We start from the raw sequence: 18,246 nt of genomic DNA on the forward strand, positions 1-18,246 counted from the left end.
AGGAATAGAGTGTAAATGCAGGAAAAAGAGAGAGATCTTGAAATGTGGTATCTTATGTTAGGTTTCAATAGCCCCTATTATATGTTTGCTCCTCTTTTTTGCTCCTCTATTTATAATAGGTTGAAATTATTGTGAAAGGATAATTACACCAATGATTCTTTTTAGTTGGTCGACCCTTAACCAATCGGGTCTAGGTTGGCTGACACTTAATCAACGGACACATGGCTAGTTGTCTTCTTATGTGGCTGCCCCTCGTCTAGGGGATCTCTAAGTTGGTCGGTCTTCTGAGTCAGTCAGCCAGAAGCATCCTTCCCGAGGCTCAACCAGAAGTATCGATGTCGATGTATTTGATGGACCAAGTAATATTTTCTTTCCGAGTGGCGTGTGAATCTCACCCAAGGAATAGAGTGTAAATGCATGAAAAAGAGAGAGATCTTGAAATGTGGTATCTTATATTAGGTTTCAATAGCCCCTACTATATTTTTGCTCCTCTATTTATAATAGGTTGAAATTATTGTGAAAGGATAATTACACCAATGATTCTTTTTAGTTGGTCGACCCTTAACCAATCGGGTCCACGTTGGCTGACACTTAATCGATGGACACATGGCTAGTTAGTCTTCTTATGTGGCTGCCCCTCGTCTAGGGGATATCTGAGTTGGTCGGTCTTCTGAGTCAGTTAGCCAGAAGCATCCTTCCTGAGGCTCAACCAGAAGTATCAATGTCGATATATTTGATGGACCAAGTAATATTTTCCTCCCGAGTGGATTCTGTAGTCATGCCTAGAATATGTCTCATAAATGACTCCTTTGACATCAATATTTCATATGCACCACAAGTATAGGGAAGTAGTTGACTCTCGAAAGAGTTTGTCATCTAGCATTAGGTGCCAGGAGGCATTAATTTTGATGTGTCTCAGGCCAGTCACCTCTTTGGAGACTTTTACTGTTTTAAGAAAGTGAATGTATAGGTCGATTAAAATCTTTACTCTTTCAGTTCCTATTTCCATGGGTTTCATTATGATATATTAGCTTCTTAACACAAAAATCTTCAAAGACAATCCTCTTTATTTGCAGTCTACAAAAGTGCTAGAAGATGTTAATAAGAGGGAGATTTTTATGGTTGTGGTTTCTGAGCGAATGGTTCATTATCTCAATTATGTTTTTAAGAATTAAGGTGTGTAAAATAATAAGAACAATTTAACCACTTTTTGACAGAACAAAGAAGAATTCTTTTATATGTATCAACCCTAATACATCCTTATCTGATGGCTTCTTCTTTAGGCATTTCTACAAAGTAAGCCACATAAAACTAAATGGAGTGCTTCAAGGATGATGTGTTGACAATTATCCTTTTGTTTTTTTTTTTTGGTGGACATTTACATACATTCCACACAAACTTTATGTATTTGCATTTCAAATACCTAAATTTTCAAAATTTCATGCATATCACTCAATTATTTAATAGAAAAACTCACTCAAGCATATACTCAAGAAAAATGCTCGTCAAACTGAATCATAGAGAATGGTGGTAACTTGCATCCTGCCAAGGCTACCAAAAGGAAATAAAACTTACATGCCCCGACATAAACTTGCAAAATATACATATATCACAGTTGAGCCTAGCAAATAAACCAAAATAAAACATATAAGTTGGGTCACTCGACAAGTTGGGAGATGACGAACAACGAAGGGAGATGTGGTCAATAACAAACCCTACGAAGGGAGAAGAAGTGAGACCGGCGTGCGATGGTGTGGCTGAAATGAAGAGAGGAAGGGTTTAGGGTGATTGAAATGAAATATTAAAAGTTTTGGTGTTTTAAGTTGTTATTTTTAAGATTTTAGATTGTGGCCAAGTAAAAACCCCTATTTTAAATATCTAGACAGAGGAGAGTGGGGGCCCCGCCCAATTATTCATACCGAGTCCACCTCCGCGTTCAGCACCCCGCGACTTCTCCTTCCCCAAACGAACGGTTCTTCCTTTTTATTCTTTTTTAATCCACAGATTTCTTACATTAACAATGTGTAAACAGTTTTCAATTCTCCTATATAAAGTCATCAACTTTCATGATTTTGGAGGACAACGCAGCACCATTCCAACCTGACTTCCTTACTCCAGCGAGTTACCCCTAAAAAACTGCCCTTTTGGGATTTTGAACAAACCCTAGAAAGGTCAGAAGAGTTGGGCGTGATGGACACCGGAGTCATTCCCTTGTGGCAGCCTCTTTGTCTATCCGGCCTTCTTGGATTTGTTGTGGCAGCTTCGCTTTTCGGCTTAACGAGGAGACTTCGATCGATTGTGCAGCCATGGGTTGTTCTTCGTGTTCAATCCGAACTTCCGCTTATTCTGCAGATCCAGGTGAAGATTCTTACCGCCATTGTTTTATTCGATGATATCTGTGGGTTCTGGGATCTGATTGTGTAAAGTTTGGATGTTTTTGCAGAGATGGCAGCATAGATACCTGGATAATTTCTTCTCCCTTCTCTCTTGTATTGTTTCCGTCCCATTCTATACAGGATTCATCCCTATTCTCTTCTGGGTATGTCTTCTTCTTTTCTACTTCGTTTTCCTTTTTATTTTCTGTTTGAAATCATTGATTGAGATGTTGTTTTTGGGATTTTATGTAGAGTGGGCATAGCAAATTGGGGAGACAGGTGACTTTTCTCATGGCTTTCTGTGATTATATTGGGAATGCTCTTAAGGTATTTTGACTATTTTCCATAAAATTCAGCTCTTTTGTGATTATATTCTGATAGTATTGGAATTGGGCGCTGATTCTTTCCCTTGAATCAATGAACAGGATGCAGTATCTGCTCCAAGGCCAAGCTCTCCTCCTGTGAGAAGAGTTACTGCTACAGAGGATGAGAAAGAGAATGCCATGGAGTATGGATTGCCTTCCTCGCATGCTCTCAACACAGTCTGCCTTTCTGGGTATATATATTATTGATTATAATGGATTAGCCATTTTTCTTCTTCATTAGTCCTGATTTTCTTCATCTTTGGATTCTTACAGATACTTGTTGCACTATGCGCTGACAACCTATGGTAATGAAATGAATGGTTTCAGAGTTTGGATTGGTTTCTTCTTAGTTGTCTTGCTGGTCTCTCTGATTGCCATAGGTATAAATCAATTTTTTATGGACATTTTTGTAAAGAATTAAGCTCAAAAGTTTTATAATATGCTTTGTTATCTTTTTATAGGGAGGATATATTTGGGCATGCACAGCTTCATTGATGTTGCCGCTGGCATCGCCATGGGGGTCATTATTCTTGCTTTCTGGCTGGTTGTTGATGATCATATTGATAATTTTGTCACCTCTGGACCGAATGGTATGGAGGATTTGATAGCTTCATTCAAATGTTAGTCTTGATATTTTTCTGTTTTTTATAGTTATTGTATTGATTACATAACATTTTTTTATGTTTTTTTACAGTTACATCATTCTGCGCCGGCCTCTCCTTAGTTCTACTCTTCGCTTATCCTACCCCGGAGGCCCCAACTCCAAGCTTCGAATATCACACGGCTTTTAATGGCGTTGCTTTCGGCTTAGTAAGTTTTATGATTCTTTAGTTCCTTGGAGTTTCATGCAGTTCTTCCATTAAATTGCTACTTTGTGAAGTGAAAAGAGTCTTGTTATTATTTTTAATTGATTTTAGTTGTTAAACCAATCAGAAATAATGGAAATTTGGAATTCATTTTGCAAATTTGAAAATTTAAACATATTTAATGAGAAAGTGTTACAAATTGATGAGATAGATAATAAAACTCAGTTTAGATTTTCATGCCAAAATTTGAGCTTTTAAAACTTATAACTGTCAAAACAATTTGCTGACAAAATTGTTATTAAGATTTCCATTCAAAACTTATAGCTTAGATCTCCCTCTTTATGGATTTGAAAATCATGCATATTTTCACTAGAATTCATGATAGTATTAGATTAATTTCATAAAAGATAATATATTTGATTGGATAATATGGCGAAGTTTGGTTCAAACCACATAGAATATAAAGCAAATTTCTTAATATTAGATTGTTAATTTAGTTTCTAAGATTATAGAAATTTCATGCTCTAATTTCTGACCCATTTCATCTTCGCTTCGTCGTCCAGGTCAGCGGTGTCCAGCAAACCTATCATCTCTTCCATTCCGAAGACATTCCTCGAATATTCAGCTCCGAGTTATCGATCCCCGTCTTCTTCGGACGATTACTGGCAGGCATTCCTACAATCCTAATAGTAAAATTTTGCAGCAAAGCCCTTGCCAAATGGTTATTTCCAGTAATCTGCAACACACTAGGAATTCCCATAAGGTCTTCCTGCTATATTGCAGCATTAAAAGAATCTGAAAGCAGCAAAAACAAATCTGATAACAAGCAACTTGGCTTTCTTCAAAGAGCAATTTCTTTGCTGCCTCACAAGACCTATGATGTGGATACTGGAATAAGATTCATTCAGTATGCTGGGCTTGGATGGTCTGTTTCTGACCTGGTTCCTTATATTTTCACTCGTTTGTATTTGTCTTAATAATATTTTTTCATCCAGTTTTTGCAATCAAATTATGCACCCTTAATTTTTGGTGTATTTTGTAATTTTTCTTTTATTTCATTGGTAATCAATTTTAGACATGTTTATATATGTAAGGTGTATATCAGCAGTGCTCCTGCTGTAAAAACAATTTCTGATAATGCAGATTGTAAGGAGTATTTGCTTTTCTGTAAATTGTTTGTTTCTAGCGTTTGCTTCCATTTTTTTATTTAAATATTTAGGAACTTTACATAGACATATATATATATATATGATATTTACATGTTAAAGATTTGAATGTGTGCATGTAAATGTGATTGTTGTCATGATAGATATGTAAATACATAGAAATTGTGGCGTATGTATGTAAATGCTCCTAGTGACATAGAAATTGTGGCGTATGTATGTAAATGCTCCTACAGATTTACTTGAGAAGAAATTATTCCGTACGGACACCGCATGCAGAGTTGCCAATCAAAATTTTTTTCTTAAAAAAAAATTTTGAAAATGGGACCTACTGAAATACATCTTTGCGGTGATCGACGGAGGAGATCAAACAACGCATGCATCTCTGCATGCGGTGTCCGTATGAAATAATTTTTCTTACTTGGGAATGTCCGATGTTCTCCAGTTTTTCTGAAACTGTAAATAGTGATTTGTCTTTAACATTGTCATGTAGAATAAGTCTAGAAATTGTTTTTGAACATTTGCAGAGTGGTTCAAACTTATTATAGAAATCAGTCAAATATGAAGAAACTGCATGAATTGGTCAATCATCAAGCCTTACACCCGGGTAGATTTGTAATGTTTATTTGTGGAGTAAACACTTGTCACATTTGGATGGATAAAGAAAGAAGAAAAATCAAACCGTTAGTGGAAGATTAATTAAGACTTGAGTTTTGCATGGTACTATTAAAACTATTGAATAATATTAGGGGTATTTACAAACATACCACCCAATTCCTGTTTATTTGCCTATCTAACCCCCTAAACTATGCTTTTTATATCTATACCATACAAATTTTTCATATCAAATAAAAATGCTACTAGTCTAACTTTTTAAAGGTGAGATGCATCTTTTCATTCATATGTAAGATGACATATGACATATATGTAAAAAATTGATGTTTAGGTATGATATATATGTAAATACACAAGAATTGGGGGGTACGGATGTAATTCTTCAATAATTTTTTAGCTTGACAAAGAATAAAAATATTTAATAAAAAATTAATTAATGTGATAGTTTTTTTTTTTTTTTTTAATTTCGGTTTTTGATTAAGTTTAAAAAATGGCTTTGAATTTGATTTTTTTTTAAATAAATTTCAGATTGCCTCCCAACTAATCAAATTAAATGTTATTGAATGGCAGCCCTTGCGGTTCAATTGGTTTCAAAAAATTATGAGCTACTTATTTTGACGAATTAATTTTTATAAAATTACCTTTTTTTTCTTAAGGGTTATAATCCACTTAGTCTCCGTTTGGGGCAGCTTATTTGGTGCGGTAGCGTTTTGAAAACGCACCTACCTGTTTGAGTAAACTGTATTTTATTTTGGCAGCTTATACGTTTTTTTGGCAGCTTATACGTTTTCAAAACACTAAAAACAACGTTTTCACACCGCACCTATCTAAGTGTGATGACAGTTTTTTGGCTACAATATGACTTTTCTAAAAAAAATAAAAATTTGTAATAGCCACCACACCTAGTTTATCAGTATATTATTTTTAATCAACTTATCAACAGATTATTCAATAAGCTGCAGCTGCCTCAAACAGATCGTTAATTGACTTGATTTACTATAGCTGTGATTGTATTATATTTTTATCTACATTTCAAAACATAAATCAAATTTAAAACACCTACTGTTATAATCGGGCCATCAGATGGTCGACATCATGTGACCAAACTATCTAAGACGACTGTCTCCAACCATTTCATGACTATATTTGTTTCGCGTTGTCTCTTAAGTGTGAAGCCACTCATACGTCTAAGCATTCTCATCTCAGCAACACTTAATTTTATGCTTCTCTTTTACAGGCCAACATACTGCACCATAAAACATTGCAGGTCTCACCAACATCTTTTAAATGTTTCTTTAAAGTAAAACAGTACATTTAGATCACACAGCCACACCACCAGATCTACTGCTAAAAAAAATGACATTTCGTGCATTCAATTTTAGATCTACCCTCATTAATTAGCTTTAACCAGTGATTCTCAATCATCCATTGAAAGATTAATGAAATCGAGCAGGGGAAAATTCAACATTTATGTTATATATATCAATAGAGCAAGCCTTATTGTTTTTCTATTTATGCTTTAATAAATAACAATTGCACATTGCAAGACTATACTTCTAGACCCAATACATGACAATAACTTCTTTATAAAAAGTACTTATTAAAACAATGTAATTATCATGAAAATAGACAAAGCATTACATAAAAATTAAGCTATTAATTGGTATAAACTGTGTTATACACAATCATGTAATTACACGCTGAGAACGTGTTCAAATAAGCTTGTAATTCATTATGTTAAAAAGAACCATTTGTGGATGTATTGTGTAAATTTAGATTATAGTACTCTCTACATAACGTAGAGTAGAAAATAACAGAGAAGAAATTGAAACCCGCTTCTAATTCTTCTGGGGTCGACATATGTCATTTTTTTCATACAGAGCTGCTATATGTGTACATATATATATGTGTGTATATGTATGTATATGTACATATATGCATATGTATCATGTGTATATATATATATCTATGGGTGTGTAAAGAAACCTAACAATCAAATATGTATGGTTGTATTGCTATCAATATAGTGACTGATACTAAACTTAATTATAAATAACAGACTCCATATAGAACAACCATAAATCAGTATTATGAAAGGTAGATATATGATCAAATAGCATTGTTAGATGGTATATATAAATATAAAAAGTAATAGATGACAACAAACACTAAAGTACAAATCAAAAATAAAAATGAATGAAACAAAATTAAAAGCATACATCAAACAATCATAGGTGTTGGCCATATGTTCTACACTAATCAAAATTAAAAGCATATATCAAACAATCATATGCTTAATTACATTAGCTACATTAGAAACTTCACATAGCCACTTGGCTAAAACTCATCCAAGATATATTTCATTGTATTTTTCCAATGATAATTTGGGGCAGCTTATTTGGTGCGGTGGCGTTTTGAAAACTCATCTGGTCTGTTTGGGTAAATTGTGTTTTGGCTGCTTATGCGTTTTCAAAACGCAGAAAACAACGTTTTCACACCCCACCTATTTATGTGTGGTGGAAGCTTATTGATAACGATATGACTTTTTCAAAACAATAAAAATTTATAATAGTCACATCACCTAGCTTATCAACAGATTATTTTTAATCAGCTTAAGCTGCCCCAAACAGATTATAAAACTCAAGAGTTCTATTTCTTTTTAGTCTGAAATAGTTTTGAATTGATAGCATTAAACTAAACAAATAATACATGAGAAACATCAACGTAATCTTGATAGTAATCTTGATAGCACTAGTATGTAAATAATAGAAAATTTACATATATTTCACACAATTTTTTTTGTATTTGCATATCTAATAGTTTGGTATTTGCACTAACATATGCTTGAATTTCAAAGAGAGAGTGAAATGTAGTAATCAGCTTATCAGTTGATTATTCAATAAGCTACAACTGCCCCAAATAGACCCTAAGTCTCAAGAGTTCTATTTTTTGTTAATATGAAATAGTTTTGAATTGATAGCATTAAACTAAACAAATAATACATGAGAAACATCAACGTAATCTTGATAGTAATCTTGATAGCACTAGTATGTAAATAATAGAAAATTTACATATATTCCACACAATTTTTTTGTATTTGCATATCTAATAGTTTAGTATTTGCACAAACATATGCTTGAATTTCAAAGAGAAAGTGAAGTGTACTGTAAGGTATTTTTGAAAATAAGAAATTGTTTGAACTGGTGATGCAATATTTTATTATAGGGTTTTTCATCCTCATGGCAATCACATGGCACGTATCAGCCTTATTGATGACACACCTGTTCTCCTGTTCTCCTGTTCTCATTATTAGAGGCATGTACATGCATGCCACCTAATTCCCTTGTTTTTACATGTCTAATTTCTATATATATATATATATATATATTTTTTACATTTATACCACCTAAATCTTTCAAAAATACCACTTTCAATTAAAATTACTATTTACATAGCACCCTAAACTTATTATTTATAAATTGGTAATCATAAAAATAAATATTTTACTTGGCCCTATGAAGAAATGATTTTAAAAAAAAAGCTAACTTATCACTGTAAAAGGAACAGTGCTTCTTATTATTTATATTTCTAACTTCTAGATTTTCATATTTATAAATATAGCCTTCAAATCTCAAATATCACAGCAAAAATCTTACTATTGATAACTTTTTAAAGGTGAAATTCAATTTTTTTTTTATGTATATGTTTATGGCACCGAAGTGCTATAAATGTAAATATTAAAGTTTAGATGTTGGATATGTAAATACTTAAGAAATGTGTGGTATCTATGTAAATTTTTTTAAAAAAAATTTTTATTTTATTTGTAATAGTTGAATTATGATTTTTTTTTGTGTTTTTTGTTCTTCGTATGACGAGTGTGCGGTTTGCAGTATAATTTCTTGGAAAATTACACGCATACCACATAATTCTTATGTATTTATGTATCTAACAGCTAAATTTTGATATTTACATTCAGAAGATTTTGGCTTTATAAAGTTAAGTTTTATGCATCAAAATATTTAAGTAGTTATTAGAAATGTAAATGTATAAAAATTGTGGGGTGTGTATGTAAATGATTTATTTATTATGTCAATTATGTGGTCTCTTTTGTGATAAATAATTGCGGTAAAAAATGAAAGATTAAGGGTGTGTTTGGGGCAGCTTGTGCTCAAGGGTCGACCCGTGGTCTGCGGTTAGTTAAAAATGAAACCGCTTTTTCGGATAAGCAGGAAAAACATGCGATCCTAACGGTACCGCGGCGTTTTCAAAAACCCCCACACTTATAAACTGCACCGAACGAGCCCTAAAGCTGACCAACAAAGTTAAAGTAGAGAATAGTAGGAGAGATAGAAACAAATAAGAAGATGACTTCTAAGAAGGGGAATAGGGTTGTTACTAGTTACCTATCCGATTTCGCGCTAAAAATTGGCTCAAACAAATTTATTATGGCTTGAAATTGACTCGTGGCTCATTATATTTGATTTCTTGCCAAGCCAGCTCTAAAATGAATTGAGCTCAATCAGGCTCGAGATTGAAACATGCAAGTTGGCTCAAATTAAGTTATTTGGATCTGTTTTAGCTCGAAATCGTCTAGATCCGGCCCAAGATTGAAACTAACTGACTCAAATTGAGTTATTTGGATTTGTTTCCCAACTCAAAATTGGCTTGTGACTTGTTATATTCAATTTAACTTAGCATTATATATATAATTTTTATAAATAAAAAATACAATGTGCCGATCTCGAGTCAGTTCGAGTCGGTTGTATGGCTCGAAATAGACTCGAAAAAAATTATATCCAAAGTTTCAGCCCATAGCTCAGTTCATTTATATATTTCAATTGATCTAGATCCGAGCCAAAATTTGAATTGACATATCATTCGCACCAAACAGTCTCTTCCAACATATGCACAAGCATCGCAATCTCCCTTATCGGTAGCCCAAATGTCAATTTCAATGTCTTAAAGGGAGCATGCACTACAAAATACTCATATCTCCAGTACATTTTCTATCACACGCCTTGTGTAACTATAATTAGATAGAAGACCAAGTCGATCGCAAATTAACCGCGGGCTAATATTTTCTCCAACATGACCTTCTATTGAAGTCGAATCTAGGGCTCTTATGATAGTTGCCGCCAATAGTGTTTGGCTTCAATGACTCCTAAAGGAATTAGACATTGCTCATAATTCTTCGACTCACTTAGCTGCAATATTTTAAAAAAAAAATTGGTCAAAGGCTATTAAACGAGTCTCACAATTAACCTCATGTGCCTAAGAATTCCATTCCGCACATAGGCGGGATCGAACCCGTGACCCCATGGGTCTAACAAACTCTGTCAACCGAATAATCACGGTAAGCGGTACTTATACACAGAACAAATTTGCTTATCGATTTGTTAGATCGATACATCTTCTACTTGCTCCGACATTGATTCTCTTAGACCAAAAATAAAATCTTTTGATAACTTTGATTTAAATTCCATATATTTTGAGTATATTTTATATTAGTATATTTTTTTAAACGAGCCCACTCAAGAGCTAACAAGTGGAGTCAGGGTCAGCTTGAGCTTGGCTTATTAGCTCATCGAGTTCAGCTCACGAGTCATTTATCAAGTCAAGCCTGCAAGGCCAAGTCAGTCGTCGGCTTGGCTGATTTACACATGTTAATCATCCATTTCATAACAATTGATGGGCAATGATTTCTTTTATTATCATATTAATCTTTGGAGAGGGTGGCAATACCTTCTAATAATTCAAATCTTTGACATTAATTTCTTCATAATTTACCATCATGCCATCAACTCAAATTCTTGTATTTTTGTTCTTGAAACTATCTCAACTAATTTGTCCTGAATTATTATCAAAAGGGTTGACCAAAATTACCATATTTTTTTTCTTAAAATTTTCAAACATACCACAAATTTCTATAATATTTACATATCAAACACCCAAGATTTGATATTTACACTCATAACCTTTGGGCATAAATTTATTCATGAAAACATGTATTTTAATCTTAAATGAGAATGATGATAATAATTTTATGTGATATTAAAATTTAGAGGGGTATATATATAAATATGAATTTTAGGTGCTATAAATATAAATGTAAAAAGATAAGAATGGTTGATATGTGAATCAGTAAATTGTTAGGTATGACTCATATGTCATATAAGAGACAGATGTTAGGGCGGAGCGGAAGATTCTGTCCAAATCAGGAGAGTTTCCTTATGTGGGTTGGGGGGTGCGGTACAGAGATAATTTAGTAATTACATATTGTACTCAAAGTTTCATTTTCTGCTCTTTTCTAGGGTTATAAATAGGTCTGTTTGTAACCTTAGGTTATTGAATTGTATCATTTACTCTTTTTCCCGATTAGTGGAAAAACTGTCACTCTGCTCCTGAGGACGTAGGCATCTTTCCCGAACCTCGTTAAATCTTGGTGTTTTTCTGGATTTGTGTGGATTACTGTTTTTCTTTGCCCTAATTACTCAACATAAATGCCCCTTGATTTACATGATAATGATGGCGAGGACATTTGTTCCCTCATTAATAGTTAGGTAAAAGTATTTAATAAAGCAACAATTTTATTTAAATTATTAAGATAAAATAATTCATCAAAAATATTTTAATTCGGGAAATAATGTTCATCATATGCACAAAGATTTGACGTGTATTCACTAAAATATATGTAAGTCTCTTTTATGGAAACACGTATAACATATGTTTTTGAGTCCTTTTGTCCCAACTAATTTACCTTCAACATTGACTTACACTATAGCATTTGTTTTTTTATTATATAAGAAACCCTTTAATCAAAATAAATACTATAGATGTGAGATTTATTAAAATGAATACATTACATGAATTATCATTTAAAATTTGTAATACAACTTCCGAAAAGAAAACATATTGGCATACAAATTGATCCTCACAAAAGTTTAAGAAAATATATTTTTTTTTAGCCAAAATCTATCTCAGTAGAACTTTGATCTATCAGGGGAAGATAACTGTGTGTAAGTGTACTTGCTTGTTAAAAATTATCATAATAATTGTTGTAAAATATAATTATTCCATGACTGATGTGTGTCGAAAGATTTGCAATGGTAGAGTGATGATTTAGTTTCTTAGCATTGCATGAAAGTTCAACATAATCTCAGATAATAGAAATAACGAGTAGAGACACCATGTATTTTCACATGGAAAAACCAAATGGAAAAGACCGTTGTGCCTGATCCAGCTAAAATGATCTAATATAAGTTGATGAGTATACAAGTCCTTGTCCCAGAAGCTGGAGAAAGCTACATAGTTCCTCGAAGTACATTATTCGTTGCACAATGATCGAGAATGATTTCATTTTGGAGTAGCTGCTAGAACTTCAGTACATCGTCTTCAAGGTGTGTTGCTCCACAGAGTTCAGGACAAAAAGATGTTTTTTTCAGGTGTTTTGTTAATACACAACGTGTGTTATAATTTTGCAACGTACATCGTGATTTTAATAGGAGTTTCGTTGCAAAAAAAAAGAGGAAATTGATGGTGGTTGAATGTTGTCAGGTAAGATGGTCGAATGTGGTTGACAGTTGTAGGAGCGAGAAACATTCACCGAGTCTTCGATCCGGAACAGCAAAAAATTCAACTCCTTCATCGCGAACCAGCTACATGCCCATCTCTTCTTTAGGTTTAAGGCCAAGGTCCTTCTTCATAAGTGGGTCAGACACTACCTTTAAATTCTGGAAGAAGACTTCCTACATATAAGAAAAGAATCTTGATCACTTCATCAAACTTCCTAAGGGCATTCCCTTGATGGGACCACACTTTGTGAACATTTAAGTGCATTAATAATGTTAGCATTAAGTGATCATGGGCTAGTTGAATTTGTTTCATCGGGACGCTCGATTTAACTATAAGCTTCTCAGATTTAGAATCTGTTTGACATTTCAATTATGCTTTGAAAGCTTCTAAAAGTATTTTAAGGGCATAAGTTGAGCTTGATTTGATTCAGATTGGACCAATTTTGGTGTAATTGTGTTCCTCTCATTCAGTCAGTCGGTTTGACTCCAAGTTTATTGAAATCGGAGCTCTATGAGATTTTTAATTGGAGTTTGAACTTTTCTTGCTAAAAAAATATTCTGAGATCGGTGTTAGTCGCCTCTAGATTTGTGTCAGATGACAACTCTTATTGATGATGTATCAGTTGCTCCCAATTTTCAGGTGATATCGCTTGGTTGTCCAAAAAATATGGAAATTTCTAAAAATTTGGGGAAATTTTAAATTTTTCACAAAAAGCGGCAACGACAGGGACAACGAGCAACATGAAAGACTATCACTGGAGATGCCTAAGAGGGCTACACGGGTCGGCAGCGGTCAGGAAGCGACAGGAGCAACAATGTGCGGCTCAAGCGGTGGGTTAGCGGTTGGGCCTAAGGGTTGGGCCTAACGGTTGGACCTACGGGTCATGTTAGCAGGCAGCTAGCGTAAGCTGGTGTGCGCCTTGGTTGGTCCTGAAGTGCACGACTTTATGGATTGAATTGGGTTGTGTTGAATTGACTGGCTCTATCGGCAGAGCCGTCGATGGCAACCTACAGGATCCTACAGTCCACTAGATGCGAATAAGATGTTAGTTCATTTGGGAGGATTTTCTAGCGACATACATGGTCATTTTTCATTCAAGAATAAGATGTTAGATTTTTGCACAAGGGATCCTATAAGTCATTAATCTGTAGAATTTTTCTTCGCTGAGTATTTTGCGAGAAGCATGGAAAATTAGAATAGCTATCTATTTCTCTATAGATCGTTGAAGATGAAATACTATGAGTGCTCAGATTTCAGAATTTCAAGAAAATACAGCTCAAGTTGTACTATGCCTAAGAATTTGTGAGAGAGGAAATCTATTCAAGTTCAGCCTCTCCTTCCATCCCGGGTGTTTCTCTTTTGTAATGTTGAGAAAGATAAGAAGAATCACCCCATGTCGGCTTTTGTGATACCTCTGATGCAACCTCTGACCAGCAATGATTGTGAGGTACTTCCTCGAACGACATGCAAAAGGAGAGAAGAGGTAAGGAATCCTTTGCCCTGTCATTCAAAGATTCAAATATTGGAGAATGAGCTGGCTCATTTGTGCATCAGGTTCTAGGAGGCTGAGAACTTCGTAAGCTTTTCTTACATTTCATTGTGGCATAATTCTTTTTTCTATATGACATAGAACTATTTATTATAGATGGATAAAATGATGGAACTTCGGATGGGTCTCGACCCTTCTTTGAGAGATTGGAACTCTGAGTTCATCAAAGACAAGTTCTTTTAGAACAAGTACAAGCGTTGATACAATTTCGAAGCTGAGGGAATCGCGGCCTTGGAATCTTAGATGGCATAGTGCATGTTTTAGCAGTCCACAATGGTTTCATGCATTGTTGAGAGATATCTTCATATAGAAGTCGAGGAATTAAATTCCAGACAAAAGATAAACCACTCCTAGCACTGGAGCGCCACTCTCGGGTGTTGCATTTCCACATGCTCTTTCTGGAGTGGCTCTTCTGGGCTCTAAATCGTCCGTCCCAAGTGTTGAGTTTTCAATCTTTATTTTTTAACATGTAAACAAATGTTCCACGATGTAGATGTGCCCCTTCCTGGTGCTAGCTTTCTACGCCCTCAATTATCTGGTTAGAACTAGCGTTGGGGCGCCCCCTTGAGGTTTGGGGTGCTTATCGCCAAGCGCTAGCTTGCTGCTGCTGTTTTGTTGTCTTGTTGTATGCTGCTCCTCCTTTGCCAATCAGACCCACTCATAAATTTTTTCCCTCTTTAAAGGTTTTCAACATAAAAACTTTGATGCCACTCCTATCACTTTTTTGTTATGTGTCTGTGCGTCGTATTTTTGCGCAACGTTAAGTTGTTAAATTATTACTCTACCGCCGTGATTTTTTCAACACACAATAAATATAATGTACGAGTAATTTGAAAATATATTTATTACACTTAAAATTATATCTAATGATTTTAAAATTTATTTTTAAAGAAAATTTTGATTGAAATGTTTTGACTTTAGTTCCTTCTTTCAAAAGACATGTATAGCTAGTGGGATGTCTTTGAGGTATTCAAGGAAAGTTTTTGGTGAATCTTAAAAATCTAAGCATTAAAAAAAGCCTTTTAATAAATGAACACTCAAATAAAAAGATAAACTAAGCATTAAAAAAAGCCTTTTAATAAATGAACACTTTTTGGCTTAAAATATATGCTCCATAATTTTTTTGGGAAAGTATATGATCCATAATTAGGGATGCAATTGAGGCAAGTCTATCATGGGCTACCTGAGGCTTAACTATAAATATGGCTCCCAAATCATGCTCAATGAGCTAGAACCAGCATCGATTCAACTCATAGATCATAAGCTAATAATGAATTTAAATAATTCTAAATTTTCAATAATTTGAAAAAAAAATCACTCAAACATGCAACGCATTGGTTGGAAATAGAGTGAAGAATTCTATGACGTCGGCTTCAAATGCTCACTCTGTCAAACAAGTTAAATATTTATAAAATTGTATTTCAATTACTTGTATAAATTGGTTTCTTATCATCTGTCCTTCAATTCTCTGTCTCTCTCTCTCGCGTTAACTTATCACAATAATTGTTTGCATTAGAGTTATTTTCTCAATTTCATAATAAGCAAGCTTACGAAGTGACTCGAACTCATAAAAACAAGCTAAACTTGAGCTTGAATTTCATTAGTGTAATTAAGCTCAAATCCAAGAAGATTCTATAGCATGGATCAACTTGTTTAAATCGCTAACTATAATTATGAAAATTGGTAAAATATATTTGTCTCTGATAGATTCTTTTCAGATGAAAATATCTCATTATTCTTATATCCCATTTTATAGGAAAACAACTCCCCACCCCTCCCCACATCTTTCAACTCTCTCTATTAATGTCATAATCATACTAGCATTCAAGATTTCTTTGCTCAAAGGGAATTGCATTGGTGAGGTTTAACATTTCTTCATTCATTAATGACTTCTGCATACATGTGCATTACTTTGCTCTTTTTTTTTTGCTTCATTAAGTAAATAAGTTTGATAGAGTATAATACATAAGCAAATAGGAGATCAAAGAGTGCTTTAAATCATAGAAAAACATATGTCTGAATTAAGCTTGCATCTTGTTCCAATCATGATCAAATGTGATTTAAACTTATTCAAGCGCATGCTCGAAGCTTATTAAAAAAGTTTTGAATCCAAATTTGTCTGATCATGCCCAAGGCGAAGTGCGTAGAGGCCGGGTGAATGGAGTGTTCTCGGGCTCTTAGACCCATTTTATTTCATTAAAAAAAAAAAGAAGTTACAGGTGAAATGGAGTGTTCTCGGGCTCTTAGACCCATTTTATTCCATTAAAAAAAAAAAGTTAGAGGTGGGGTGGGGGGAACCAAATGCCCCTAATACATGTCATAGCCCTCATATCTATAGGAAAAAGTATAAAATTATATTATTAGCATTGCTTTAAAGAGACGAGCAAAATACATTCTAGTTTTCTTATATTGGATCGTCAAATTGACTCGAGATCTATGCAGACCATTTTTGGGTATACATATTAAGCTCTAAAATTTTCTTGCTCATTGATAGTGACAATTGTGATAAAGACATAGAATTTTATGAAGCAATGAATATGAACACATAAATCATTATGATACTCCCCGTAAGTGATTGGTCGCCGAGCGAACTCCTGGGATGATTGACACATTACCCCTGACGGAACTTGTCTTTGTCGGGTAGGGGATCAGTTCCGATGATGAGAATAATTTGAGTATGTCAATCAAGGATCGTCCTGGCCGAGCGCTTTCGTTAGGTTGGATAGCTCATGGGTTTAGTCGGTCAATCTTGGCAACATGGTCGACCGTTTATATTTGTCTGGGTGGTTTATGCCATAACCGACATATATTCAGGGCATCGAAAGGTGGTTATAATTCTTCACTCATGTGGCTTATGATAGCTTGATTGGACCCTAGTCTTAGGTCGGGTTCCTTCTCTATAGAAAAAAGCCACCTAGACTTATCTCTGGGATGATTCTCACCTTACCATTCGTGGAACTTGTCGCTATTTTGTAGGGAACCATCTTCAGATTATTTCCAATCCAAGTAAGAAAAGTTCTCTAGCTGGCCCTTATTACCAACGGGACGCCTATGGCGTCGTTGTTGGTTGTATCTTTTATTTTCCACTAATCGAACATCTGTGATGACATTGTCGGTTTTCTTTTAATTTCCACCAATAGAACATCTATGGTGTCGTTGTCATTTGTCTTTTATTTTCCATCGATCAGACATCTATGGTATCGTTGTTGGTTTTGTTATTCGGCTTTGTGCTCCCCGAGAGTCGGGTTTCTTCCACAATGCCTAAACTCCTCGAACTCCTTGACCTTGACCCTTCTTCCATGGTTGTGGGCAGCTGTGGAGTGATAGGACTGGACGGTGAGGCGAGACTAGTTTCCGTTGTGTCTGATTCCGCGCGACAAAGAGGAGGAGCTAACCGAAAGTTGGATCCCCAATCATTCCTTTCCATTTATCGTGAACAAGTACACATAACATTATAACTACAACTATCACCCTTTTTCTCATAAAGCACATTATTGAGCTTGCACTTATTATATTGTAATGAATATGCTAATAAAGTTTAAAATTTATAATGTAAATAAAATATCAATTGACTTTGATGGAAAAGAGTCGAGTTTTATAGACATTTTAAAAATTTTATGTCAAGAACACTACAATCTCTACCCACCTAAAGAATGAGAATAGCTTTGAAAGACAGGCTCTTGCTTATCTCTCTCAAAATTTAAAATATTTTCATTTTGTGCTAAAATATTTATGAAGAAAAAGTAAAATACAAGAGTTTTATGTGAAGGATTTCATTGGGGGCACTAGAGTTTTTTTTTT

The 18,246-nt window shown here is 34.3% G+C and overlaps 1 protein-coding gene across 1 annotated transcript; it reads left to right on the forward strand.

Annotated features, from left to right (window-relative positions):
* Nucleotides 1–1,908: 1,908 nt before the first annotated feature.
* LOC110023786 (lipid phosphate phosphatase delta) lies at nt 1,909–4,718 on the forward strand. The gene is made up of 8 exons (XM_020723369.1): nt 1,909–2,358; nt 2,444–2,539; nt 2,628–2,702; nt 2,801–2,931; nt 3,014–3,120; nt 3,202–3,330; nt 3,435–3,550; nt 4,110–4,718. Exons 1-8 carry the CDS (start codon nt 2,191–2,193, stop codon nt 4,521–4,523), a joined length of 1,236 nt encoding a protein of 411 aa, XP_020579028.1. The 5' UTR covers nt 1,909–2,190; the 3' UTR covers nt 4,524–4,718.
* The last annotated feature ends 13,528 nt before the right edge of the window (nt 4,719–18,246 follow it).

The sequence above is a fragment of the Phalaenopsis equestris genome, unplaced genomic scaffold (assembly GCF_001263595.1).
Source record: "Phalaenopsis equestris unplaced genomic scaffold, ASM126359v1 Scaffold000230, whole genome shotgun sequence".
NCBI classification, from domain to species: domain Eukaryota; kingdom Viridiplantae; phylum Streptophyta; class Magnoliopsida; order Asparagales; family Orchidaceae; genus Phalaenopsis; species Phalaenopsis equestris.

Excerpts from the sequence above, each read along its gene's own strand:
- LOC110023786 (XM_020723369.1), top strand. The coding sequence starts at position 2,191 with ATGGACACCGGAGTCATTCCCTTGTGGCAGCCTCTTTGTCTATCCGGC. Across the intron at positions 2,703-2,800 it reads ATATTGGGAATGCTCTTAAG|GATGCAGTATCTGCTCCAAG; the intron begins GTATTTTGACTA and ends ATCAATGAACAG. Across the intron at positions 3,331-3,434 it reads TGTCACCTCTGGACCGAATG|TTACATCATTCTGCGCCGGC; the intron begins GTATGGAGGATT and ends GTTTTTTTACAG.